The sequence below is a fragment of the Nicotiana attenuata genome, unplaced genomic scaffold, assembly GCF_001879085.1.
Source record: "Nicotiana attenuata strain UT unplaced genomic scaffold, NIATTr2, whole genome shotgun sequence".
NCBI classification, from domain to species: Eukaryota; Viridiplantae; Streptophyta; class Magnoliopsida; order Solanales; family Solanaceae; genus Nicotiana; species Nicotiana attenuata.
Genome location: NW_017672333.1, coordinates 165,929 through 178,251, shown reverse-complemented (window position 1 = coordinate 178,251; position 12,323 = coordinate 165,929). Strand labels below are relative to the sequence as shown.

Sequence of the window (12,323 nt, the reverse complement as noted above, 5' to 3'; positions counted from 1 at the left end):
TTATCTTCTGCATTCAGTATGTTATGATATCACATGTTGATTCAACCAGCCAATTGGTTCGCTCGGTTGCATGTAGTCAGGCACCGGGTGTCGTGTTACGTCCAGGCCCAGGTTCGGGGCGTGACAAGTCCTTCCTGAAGCTTGTCTCGCACAAATGATAGTCAACTTCTATATGCTTGGTACGTTCGTGGAAAACTGGATTCTTGGCTATGTGCAGGGCTGCCTGACTATCACAAAAGACCGGAATCGGAAAAGATAATGGAACTGCTAATTCTTCAAACAGCTTGACTAACCACACAAGTTCACCAACCACTACTCTAGTTGACATGTACTCTGCTTCAGCTGAGGACAAAGCTATGGTGGATTGTTTCTCTGACTTCCAGCTAACTGGGCATCCACCAAGTAGTATTAAGTATCCACTAACAGATTTCCTGGATTCTGAGCAAGCAACCAAGTCTAAATCACAAAAGGCATAGATCTTGTAATCTGTGTTGTCAGAGAGGAACATCTCCAGGTTTGGATCACCTTTTAAGCACCTTAACACATGATATGCAGCTTTTAAGTGAGTATCCCTAGGATTCTACATGTATTAGCTAAGATGTTGTACACTGAAGGCTATATCAAGCCTGGTGTTGGTAAGAAAGTTCAGCTTCCCAACTAGTTTTCCGTATTGAGTGGGATCCTTCAATGGAACACCATGATCAGCTTTCAACTTGAGTGAATGATCAAGAGGAGAAGATAATGGAGGTTGTTGCAAGCAGTCATACTCCCTTAGTAAATCCATAGTGAACTTTCTCTAAGAAATCAGCACCCCATTCTCTTTATACAACACTTCCAGCCCCAAGAAGTAGTGCAAAATCCCCTAGTCTTTGATCTTGAAGGTCTGGTCCAAGAACCTTCAGAGAGTTGATCTCATCAAGGTCATTTCCTGTGAGTATAACATCATCTACATATACTGCCACAAACACTATTGTGTTGTCCTTTTTCTTATGAAATAAGGAATAGTCTAGCAATGAGCGAGTATATCCCTTAGAACATAGTGCTTCTGCGAGTTTTTCATACCATTATCTGCTTGCCTGCTTCAAGCCATATAAAGATTTGTTCAGTTTGCACACTAAGCCTGGCCTCTCTATAACTAAACCAGGTGTCACTTCCATATAGACTTCTTCATGTAAGTCTCCACGAAGAAAAATATTATCACATCTAGTTGGAAAATTTTCCAACCCTTCTTGACTGTTGTCCCTCCTAGAGCCCTTACAGTGTTCATCTTTACCACTGGTGAGAAGGTCTCTGTATAGTCTATTCCAGCTTGCTTAGTGTACCCTTTGACAACCAGCCTGGCTTTGAATCTCTCAATGCTTCCATCTGCCTTGTGCTTGATTTTATACACCCCCTTGCATCCTATAGCCTTCTTTCCATATGGAAGAGGTACCAAGTCCCATGTATGATTTGTGTACAGTGCATGGAATTCTTGAGTCATTGCTTCTTTCCAGGTAGGATTGATGACTGCTTTTTCATATGAACAAGGCTCACACTCATGTAAAATGCTTCTTACCATCTGCTAACTTTCAGGAATCAATGCATGAAAAGAAAAATATTGTTTGTTAGGCAAAAGGGCAGTGAAAGATGTAGATTGTGTTTCTTGACTTTGGATAGATGGACATGGTTGGAGATTTGGGATTGAATATACATTATCATTTAGATAGGCATGTGTTTTGTGTGGTCTAGCAGGTCTACAGTGGTTATGACTCTGGTCCTCAAAAGAATTAGTGAGATTAGGAATATAGAGTTGGTACTGACTGTGTGGAGCTGATTCAGTTGCTAGGTTGTCACTTTGGTCCATGGATATGGGTGATGATTGGTCATGGTTATGTGAATGTCCAGGTGATATTGCATCATGGTGAGATTCAGGTGACACTGCAATGGAATGGTGTGGTGACTCATGAGGAACATTAGACTCAGAAGGAAAAGCTGAAGTATCACGAAGTCCCTCTTGTGTAGAGGGAAACTTCCCAGGAAAGGATATATTATTGAAATTGAAAGACAGGTGGAAAGGGAACACATTCTCATGAAAGACTACATCTCTTGACACATGTATCTTCCTTGTGACCAAGCTTAAGACTTTGTAACCTTTTGAACCAAATGGATACCCCACAAAAACATGAGGAGTGGCTCTTGGTTCAAATTTGTCTTTGTGATTTTTAAGTGTAGTGGTGAAACACAAGCAACCAAAACTTTTGAGATGAGAATAGTTAGGCTTCTTCTTGTATAGCAGTTCATAGGGGCATTTGTTGTTTATGGAGGATGAGGGCAATCCATTTATTAAGTATGTGGAGGTGAGCATACACTCTCCCCAATATTTCAGGAGAAATTTGGACTGGAAAAGCAATGTCTTAGCTGTTTCAAGTAGGTATTTATGTTTTCTTTCTACCACCCCATTTTGTTGGGGTGTGTAGGGGCAGGTCTTTTGGTGGATAATTTCTTTTGACTGGAAAAATAAAGAAGCCTCGAACCGGTGAATTCCTTCCATTATCAGTCCTTATGGACTTGATTGAGGTTCCAAACTGGTTTTCAACCACGGTGAAAAAGGCCTTGATCACATATAGAGCATTACTCTTGCTGCCCAGAAGATGTGTCTAGGTAGATCTGCTATAGTCATCTACAAGAGTTATGAAGTATCTGTGACCACCATGAGTAGTTACATGATAAGGGCCCCACAAATCAATGTGTAACAACTCAAAGACTTTGGTTGAGGTTGAGCTTCTCAGTAGAAAGGGCAATCTTGTTTGTCTAGCCATGGGGCATATGAGACATATGAAGGGTTGTTTTGGAGCAAATTTAACTGGTATGGTTGAGATACCTCTCATCTTTAAAAAAAGGTACACGTCCAAATCGATTGTGCCACAAGGAATCAACATCATTAATAAACACATTTAGTACATAATAGCCACTTCCTTTATTCAATTCTAAACTATGTACAACAGTTTGGGAATGAGAAGGCGCTCTATTTACATGTGTGTGATGTGAAGTGGAAGGGCAAGACACAAAATCACAAGTAGTACTGGACATAGACTTTAAGAACTGAAAATACAAACCATCGATTACTTTACCAATCTCCAGAGGCCTCTTCACTGAAGGGGCCTGCAGAATGAAGCAAGCAAGCTTGGTAAATGCAACTATACAGTCAAGCTGAATTGTCAAAGAATGGACAGAGATTAGGCTATATTTGAAACTTGACTCAAAAAGGACTTTTCTTAGAGTGGATTTGGGACTAAGAACTACATCCCCAATGAGTGTCACATTCACCTTATATCCATTTAACAAAGTCACTAGGAAGGGATAAACTAAGGTTTTGGTGTTGGTTAATAAAGACCTTTTGAAGGTCATGTGGTTTGTGGCACCGGAGTCTAGGATCCATGAGTCAGTATTTGGTTCGAAACAATCATATAAGTGATCACTATGTTCAACAGAATTGCAACAAGTCACAGTACCTGCAAAATTAACAGCACCACCAACTAATTTCACCCTGCATTTCCTGGTTGGAAGTTCTCCAGTAGACTCAGCAATTGTCCATATTGCTCCTTGGTTAAAATTGTGCAAATTCCGTCCTCGCTCCTGTAGCATTCCTTCTTCTCTTTCTTCAGCATTCACTCTATCACCTGGTCCTCCAAATGCATCTGCAGCATTTTCTTTTCCTTTAATGAACTTGTTGATAGTGTGTGAATTGTTATTGAGCCTATTCATGCCTTGTAGATACCCATGAAGTTTGTAACATTTGTCTTTGATGTGTCCCTGTCTCTTGCAATACTCACAAAAGGGCCTAGGTCTTTAGGATTATAGTTTCCTCTGAAGTCACCAGTTCCAGCAGAGTTGTGACTATAATTTGTCCTAAAAGTGTTCAGACCTGTGGTGTTTGCATTAAGAGCAGTAGAGTCGATCATGACTTGATTCTGGGACTTGACTTCTATCTGCTTTTCCTCCTAAATAAGAATAGAGAAGGCTTGTGCTATGCTAGGTAGAGGGTTCATCATCAGTATACTTCCCCTCACTACTATATATACTTCATTTAGCCCCATGAGGAATTGAATCAGCCTCCTGTGTTCAGCATTTTGCATATTAGCCTTAGCTCCACATACACACTGACAGCTACACTGAGCATGAATGTTCGGCATGTTTAGCTCTTCCCACAGCTTTTTCATTTTTGTGTAATATCCAGTGATATCGAATGTCCCTTGGCTTAGACAACTAATCTCCATTTGTAATTGATATAGCTTTGCTCCATTTGTTTGATCGTACCTGTCTTCTAGCTCTTTCCAGAGTTCCTTTGCATCGTTGACATATTGTAGGCTGTTCGCTAAATCCTTAGAGAGTGAGTCCAGTATCCACGAGGTCACCATGTCATCGCACTGTTGCCACCAATCGAAGAGTGCATCACTTTCATCTGGCTTTTTCATTTTCCGTTAATGAATCCTACCTTATTCTTCACAGACAAAGCTCTTAACATACCTCTTCTCCACGATCTGTACCCAGAACCATCAAAAGGAACCGGCACTAGAGTAGTTCCTGCACTCTCCGATGGATGCATGTAGAGTGGACTGGTCTAGCTCAATGGAGTATTAATTGAATCCGCCACTTCTTCTTCTCCGGCCATGATTCAGGCAGTAGATGATACAAAATGTAGATTCCAATTGAGAATCCAGCTGTTAGAGAGCTCAATTTCAGAGAAATTGTCAAAAAAAACAAAATGCGAGTTGAAGAACCCTAAATCGAACAAAGAGGAGACAAAATTGAAGAGAAACAGATCGGAGAAGAGTCTAGCTTGATGACGAATTGAATCGAGAGCTTGAGCCTAGGCTCTGATATCATATCAAAGTTGGAAGGAAGAATTGAAATCAGCTCCTGCTCATGCGAGAGATATGGAGCTAAGAGAGAATATTCTGGAAACAATCGTGAATTGGTTTATTTCTACAAATGATTCACTCACTTTGTGTATCTATACAATGCCTATTTATAAGCAAATGAAAGAAGAGAAGAAGAGAAAAATCCAGCTGGCAATGAGCTGGCCCACTAACCACTAACTACTCATAACCACCATTAAAACTTTAACTACCTCATGAAATAATTAAAAATACAGTGTGCTGCAGCGTGTGTATGTGTATGTACATTTCTTAATACATTGCTCAATAACAGCTCTAATTTGTATCAACAAATTTACAGCGTTTGGCCTTCTTCTGCTTTTTTGCCTCTGCATTTCTGCTCAGCCGTCGAACACCAATCATCTCTTCTTTTTTTTTTTCCATATGATGTTCAGTATTTATATTGGGGTCCGATTAAATTCGAGTTCCCATCGAAAATCTTACAAAACGATTAGGATAAAGTGCTCCCAAACAAAAGCATTACACCCAACGCTTAAATCCGAGACCTTCAATTAAAAATAAATGAATACTTACCTCTCTACCACAGCCCGTTGATCCAATCTTTATCGTATAAGGTCTACCAAGAGTCTAAAATATATCACCTGAATTCTTGTCGATGAAAAATGTACTTATTGTTAAACAGAACCTTTTTCCTCAAAAAGAGGGCAAACTGTGAAGTTTTGCAATTGATGCATTATACGATTGTTGCCGATCTAACTGTTTTCTTTTCTTGGTGATAATAATTTGGTGTAGGAATTCCCTACTCAAATTAAATCCACCTAAGATAACCCTTTTTCTTATCCAGCTAATTAAGATAAGCTTTGGAATAAGCTATTGCAGGACAAACAGTCATACACTACGACATAACGACACGTTAGCGTCCAGCTGCTGAGTCATGCAGTTCTACATTCTCACCACGTTGCATGAGAAATTGCTCACCTATAGCCAACATCAAACCACCTGTCAATTCTCATGAAATACTTATCCCAATCCTGACCATGTTCCTCTATACGGTGAAGTCTTTGAACTTCTCTGACCATGATCTTTCTTATAAAGGCATCGTTTCTGAAGACACGTCTCATTCATATATACTTCAAACTCTTTGCAAACCAGAACCAAATAGAAACCAACTAAAGTACGAGCTAGCTAGTTCTGTTAACACAATGGCTTCACAGCAAGAGAGAAGAGAGAACGTTACTGATGAACGTGAAATCAACCTTGAGAAAAATAAAGTTCCCCAAATAGCAAGCCATTTTGAGTCACTAGCTGAGAAAGTTCAAGCTGCAGCCGATGTCCATCCTGCAGGTCCAGGTGCTGTTCATGTCAAGAGTACTGTTACTGTTACAGGTCAGGGGGACCAAGGCGCACATGAAAAGAAATCTCAAAGTCATGAGCAAGAGTCTCAACAAATGCAGCAAGCTCGGAGGGAAAAAGAGGGTGATATACAAAGGAAGAAACTGTCGTCTACTCTTCAAGCTAAGAGTTCCGAGATTCTTAATCAGGGGAGAAAGCAACAGGAATTTGAAGAGAGACCAGGTGGCGTCAAATTTGAAGTTCAAGGCCAAGAACATAAGGGTTCAGACACAGGCAGAGAAACCGAAATGCAAAAGCAGGAAGGTGAATCTCGTGGCCGTGACATTAGTTCCATGCAACAAAGCAGAGGAGTTGCTACAGGTTAGAGGCCTGATTAGTTGAATACTCTTAGCCAAATAATTATAGGGTGATCAGTCCGATACTCTTAAAAAAGTTCTACTTATATGTGTTTAAATAAGTCAAATAAAATTACTTGTATTGTGTCTATGTAATTCAAATAAAATGCCTATACTGTTTGTATATGAGTAACACAGTATATAAGTCAAATAAAGGGTGATCACTTTGAAGTTAGAACACTCTTCCTTGAAGAATATATGGAGGTCAGTTACTACTCCATCGGTTTTAAAAAAATTGGCATATATTATTTATTTATTAGTCAGTTTCAAAAAGATTGGCACAAAATATTGCACAATTTTATATTTCCTTAACAGATAGCTTTTGCGGTCATTATATTTCCTTGAAGCTTTTATAGCCACAATGACTTGTTTAATATTACATGTTTCAAAAGTAGTTACGATATATTTAAAATAGTAGGTCTTTTTTTTTTTTTAATTTAAAAAAATTAAAATTTTGTGCAGGTGGGCAACAAGAGACAGAAACACAAGCAAGGGGCGAAGGTGAAAGCAGAGCAGGGGAAGTAAGTCATGGTACTAGTGAAGAAACAAAAGGTCCATCCTTGGAAGAAATATCTCAATACAGGGGCACAGCGCAGCAGAATTCCATGGAAGCAATTAGAGCAGCTGAAGAGCGGTACGAAAAGGCCAAGGAAAAGGGTGGCTCAACATTGCAGAATGTTAAAGAATCAGCAACTCATGGACTTGGAGCTGCAGGTACATATGCAACAGAAGCTAAAGACACTGTTACTCAAGGTGTTCAAAAGGGAACTCAATATGTAGCTGAAAAAGCTGGAGCTGCTAAAGAAACTGCCCTTGAGAAAGGCCAACAAGCTTATGCTGCAACTAAAGATACCCTTTCAAGTGCTGGACAAACTGCAGTACAATCAGCACAACAAGCTAAAGATTATGTTGCCCAAAAAGCAGGGGAGACTAAAGAATATGTTGTCCCAAAAACCGAGGAAAAGATAAGTACTGCTGGTGAAGTAGAAACTCTTTCCCCTGGGGAGATAGCTTCAGTAGCAAAAGAGTGTGTTCAAGAAAAGAGCAAGAGCGCAACAAGCTATGTAGGAGAAAAAGCAGCTAAAGTTAAAGATATAACAGTGGAAACGGGGAAAGGTGCAGTAGGATATGCAGGGAAAGTAGCTGAAACAGTGAAGGAAAAAGCAGTAGTGGCTGGCTGGGGAGCTGCACATTTTACTGCAGAGAAAGCTGCAGATGCTACTAAAGCTGTTGCTGGTGTTGCTTCTTCAGTTGCTGGGTATGCGGGAGATAAAGCGGTGGCGGCGAAGGATGTGGTTGCTGATGTTGGGAAGAAAACAGTTGGATATGCGGAGGATAAGTTGGTTGCAGCAAAAGATTATGTAGTTTCAGCTGAGGAAAGTGCAGCAGAGTATGCAGCTAGGAAAAAGGCGGAAGCAGAGAGAGAATCAGAAGCTAAGAGATCACACGACACCAAGGTAAACAAACGGTAATTGGTTGTCCTTAAAACAGTAGGTGGTGTCGAGTTAATGATTCATTTTGCTAATGATTTTTGTAGTGCCATATATGAATCCTGACATATTTTACAGGAAGAAACAAAGGTGGAAGAAAAAGAAAGCGGAGTCAAACCAATGGAGAAAGTTAAAGAGTCCATTGAAGAAGAATCAGGAGGAGGAGGAGAGAAAGGCAAGCAGTTGGAGGAGGGAGCAGCAGTGGTATTGCAAGCCATTGGCGAAACTATAGTTGAGATTGGGAAAACAACTACTGATCTTGTTGCTGGCCATACCAGGGGGGAGGAATCAGTGGGAACTGAAAAAAGTCCATCACAATAAAACTGCTTGAGATGGACATTATGAGGATTTCACTTGGTTTGCATTTAGCTCTACGTACATTTTGAAGTTCGTTTTAGTTATATGTTGAAGGGGTGGTTTGCTGGATGTTAGATTTTAGCGTAAATGGTAGTGTATGTTTTTGTCGATAATAATATGATAGAACTTTATTTGGTGCGACACACAGCCAGTTATTCCTGTGCTTTCCTTTAGGTTTCAGCTTTATAATTTGATCAATGGATGAAAGATTCACATATAGTTGAAGGGGTGGTTTGCTGGATGTTAGATTTTAGCGTAAATGGTAGTGTATGTTTTTGTCGATAATAATATGATAGAACTTTATTTGGTGTGACACACAGCCAGTTATTCCTGTGCTTTCCTTTAGGTTTCAGCTTTATAATTTGATCAATGGATGAAAGATTCACATATACGTGCAAATTACAAATCCGCAGGGCTGATATTAAAAGTGTAGCCAAAGGTTAACCAACCATAGATGTGAAGGAGCAGACAATGTTTACTCCAACGTCTTTCAACCAAACATTACATAAAAGGCAATAAGGACACACAATACTCGATGTCAACTTGTACATATCCATCAGACTGAAAGATAGTTTGTTATTAAACTTGGAAAAGTGGGACTTGTCCTACATCGGTGGTGCAAGGTTATTTTCTGTGCTTTTAACTCCTTGTCCTTTTATTTATTTAATTTAGAACACACACATATATATATATAAATATATATATATATATATATATATATATATATATAAGACTTTGAAATTTAAATTTAAATCTTATTTGAATAAACCTTTTTGAAAAGGTGTGGATATAGAAAAATCTGCAAGTATATTCTTGGCTTCTTGTATCCCGAAAAAGATTGTTTGTATTTTCTCAATTTATATACGGGAAATATCTTCTTTAAGGAAGGTCGTTCTCACGCCTCAAGCCTTCTTCAATTTTGTTTTGGATTATTATTTTGCGAACACAGACTACAGTCAGAATTTCGCTTAATAACAAGATATTTGATCCGCTTATCGCTTAATAACAAGGTATTTGATCCGCTTATTGGGAAAAAAAAGGATACTACCAATAGAGTGGAAAAATTTGAGAAATACCATACCAGTATGGCATAGACTCTGCTGCACTTTCTCCTCCAAGAGGAAGCAAAAAAGCTTTACTGAGATAGTCTTTGCTTTTCCGGTTTCTTATTTTCGTTAAGCTCATATTATTTGCTCCCACTACCACTTGAACAATACTATTCTAATATACGTGGACCTGTTTGACTAAGCACGACTTGTGGTCCTAAACACTTCAAAAAGAGGTTCAAAGTATTTTTGTGGTTATAAACCCTTTTCATTAAGGGTAGAGCTGAAAGTTTAAGTTAAATTATTTTCAAATTTAGAACGGGATCATTCTTTTTGGAACGGATAAAAAAAATAGGTTCATATAAAATGAAATAGAGGGAGATTACGCATTTACAAGAAACACTTTTTCCATAAAAATTAATTATCCGTCGTCCCAAACACACTCTATAACATGTTTGTGATATATCACAGATCTTTAACGCACTCGTCGTGAACAGGAAGGTTTGCTTGATTTGTAAAGAGAACTTTTTTTCGACTTGTAAAGAGACAATTAACGTAGATAAAAAGACGAAACTACTCCACAGCACGGTAGTAACACGTAATCACAATTCGTCATTTTGTTTGGGCAATTACTAAAGGATAAAACATCAAAGTAGATAAAAGTTTTTGAAAATGCACAATCTGCCTTTACCCTGACAAGGTATGTCTTTAGCATGGGTTTTAGGTAGGATTCACATTTTCGGGCTTTTATGCCTCATATTTTTTATTAGGAAAACATACTTTAATCTATCTTTGACTAGGGCATTGTACTGAGGAAAGCTAACGTTGTGCTAACTTTCATTTGTTGTCACTATCACAGGATCTTGTATCAATCGTTGCTTTTATCCACAACTTTCTCTACAATATGGAATCCATTTATGGTGAGACCCACTTTATGTAACTTCCATTTACTTAATTCTTTCCCCTAATTAGTTGATGCTTGAAATTTTAGATGCATGGCGTTGAAAATATTAGTTCACTAAATCATGGTCCGATCTAGAATTTTTAGAACATAAGTGCATCACTAAAAAAACGAGAAAAAAGAAGTACTAAGTAGGGATCAATCAATGTTCCTCTAGATAAATAAACCAACATTCAAATTAAGTGTATCATTTAAACTTTTTTGAAGTATGAGGGCCAACAGAAATAGTAGATCAATTTTATGAGATATACATAAAATATGTCATTTGGCCGAATGATCATGGGTTCACGTGCACCATGAAAACGGTCTAAATCTGGCCTGCACTAAAGTATAACTTGCTCATTGATGTAGTAAGTATTTTGGAGCTCCAGTAGCGGTTTGGTGTTTCTCCAGATTTTCTTACCATAATTGGTTTTCCTATCTCATAAAGGAAAGGACAACATATTTACTATAACTGGATTTTTCTTTTCCTAGAGGAAAAATATAATTCTTCCATATTTGGCTAGTCCCTTTTCTTGTAGGAAAAGGTTTGGAGTTCCATAAATTGAGGATCCTTCCTTCTCATTCAGTAGCATCCACAATGTTATATGGGGTTGAGAGTCTGTTGAGGGGGAGAACTTTACGGGACAAGTGTTAGTGTGTCACTTGTGTTTGCCTCTTCGTGAGGTTGCTCTCTCGATATTTTGTACTCTCTTTTATTATAGTGGATTTCTCATCTCCATCGTGGACGTAGGTCAGTTGACCGAACCACGTTAAATGTTTGGGTCTCTTTTGATATATTTCTCTTTAGTTATCAGATTTATCGTCGCTCAAGGTTTGCTTGCTAACTTCCACATGACACCTGATTTTTTTCGGTCACAATAGTAGCCTCTGAAGGACACAAATAATACTTTCATTAAGTTTGTTCTTATTATTCCGTTTGTTTTATTTTATATGACCCTATTTCTTTTAGTTTGTTCCAAGCAAAAAGTGATATCCTTTTAATTTTTTGAAATAATTTAAATTTAAGATTCTCATTTTACCTTTAATAACATAACTAGTAATGGCATAACATATTTAAAATTACCGTAAGTTTCAAATGTATTGCCACATAAAATGAATGGGGGAATATAAAGAAACAAAAGCCTAACGCCGTATCATGAATGGTTTCAACTTAACACTTTTGTCTTGTTCATTCCAGGTCTTTGTTCATGAAGCAAATTCTAGTATTATTTGAAGTGTGTGACCAACAACGTCTCATTTAACGCGTATACTTTTAAAGAAATCACACTTTTGTTTACTTAATATATCTATAACACACCCTATATATCTCATGCGGGCATGGTTGTTTAATTTTTTTGGGTCAAGCTTGTCGAGCTTCTCTTCACTAATGGTAGTTTCTTGAACTCAGACCTTTATTTGCTCTGATATTACATTGAAATATGTTATCACCATCATCTAAAACCTTAAGCTATATTAGAGACACTTTCATTTACTTGTCTTTAACAAGTATGACCCAAGTATTTGCTCATTTACTATAGTAATTATAAAGTGGCACTCTATGTTCATTAATCTTATCTGTGATGTGCTATGAAAGAAATGCATTTTCTTTTTCAGATTTATATATCACTAATATGAAGCTGCAATATGGATTTGGAAACATCATAATGGCAGAAGATGAGAGGGTAATTAAGCTTTAATAATATTTCAGAAACAATTAAAGGCCCATTTCATCATAACAAACAATATAATTCTCATATATATCATCTCTCATCTCTCTTACATAAGATAGATGCAGGATGCATTTTTAATCAATATTTCATCATGACCTCATGCAATAAATAGCACTGATTCTCACCGATGCC

General features: G+C 38.0%; 2 protein-coding genes across 4 annotated transcripts; one reads left to right on the top strand and one right to left on the bottom strand.

Annotated features, from left to right (window-relative positions):
* Positions 1-241: 241 nt before the first annotated feature.
* LOC109212790 (uncharacterized mitochondrial protein AtMg00810-like) lies at positions 242-784 on the bottom strand (the record flags this gene model as incomplete). Its single annotated transcript, XM_019376468.1, has 2 exons — positions 627-784; positions 242-536 (listed from the first exon to the last, which is right to left on the bottom strand). Coding segments are annotated over exons 1-2 (453 nt in total), but the record flags the coding sequence as incomplete, so codon positions are not given.
* Positions 785-5,943: 5,159 nt separating this feature from the next.
* On the top strand, positions 5,944-8,785 carry LOC109212792 (seed biotin-containing protein SBP65-like). 3 transcript variants are annotated; one of them, XM_019376470.1, is made up of 3 exons: positions 5,944-6,590; positions 7,088-8,082; positions 8,194-8,785. In XM_019376470.1, the coding sequence occupies exons 1-3, from the start codon at positions 6,080-6,082 to the stop codon at positions 8,434-8,436; spliced, it is 1,749 nt and encodes a 582-aa protein (XP_019232015.1). In that variant the 5' UTR covers positions 5,944-6,079; the 3' UTR covers positions 8,437-8,785. The 3 variants fall into 3 exon arrangements, with proteins under 3 accessions (XP_019232015.1, XP_019232016.1, XP_019232017.1); XM_019376471.1 differs by having other exon boundaries at positions 7,088-8,093; positions 8,194-8,400; XM_019376472.1 differs by having other exon boundaries at positions 8,163-8,204.
* Positions 8,786-12,323: the final 3,538 nt, after the last annotated feature.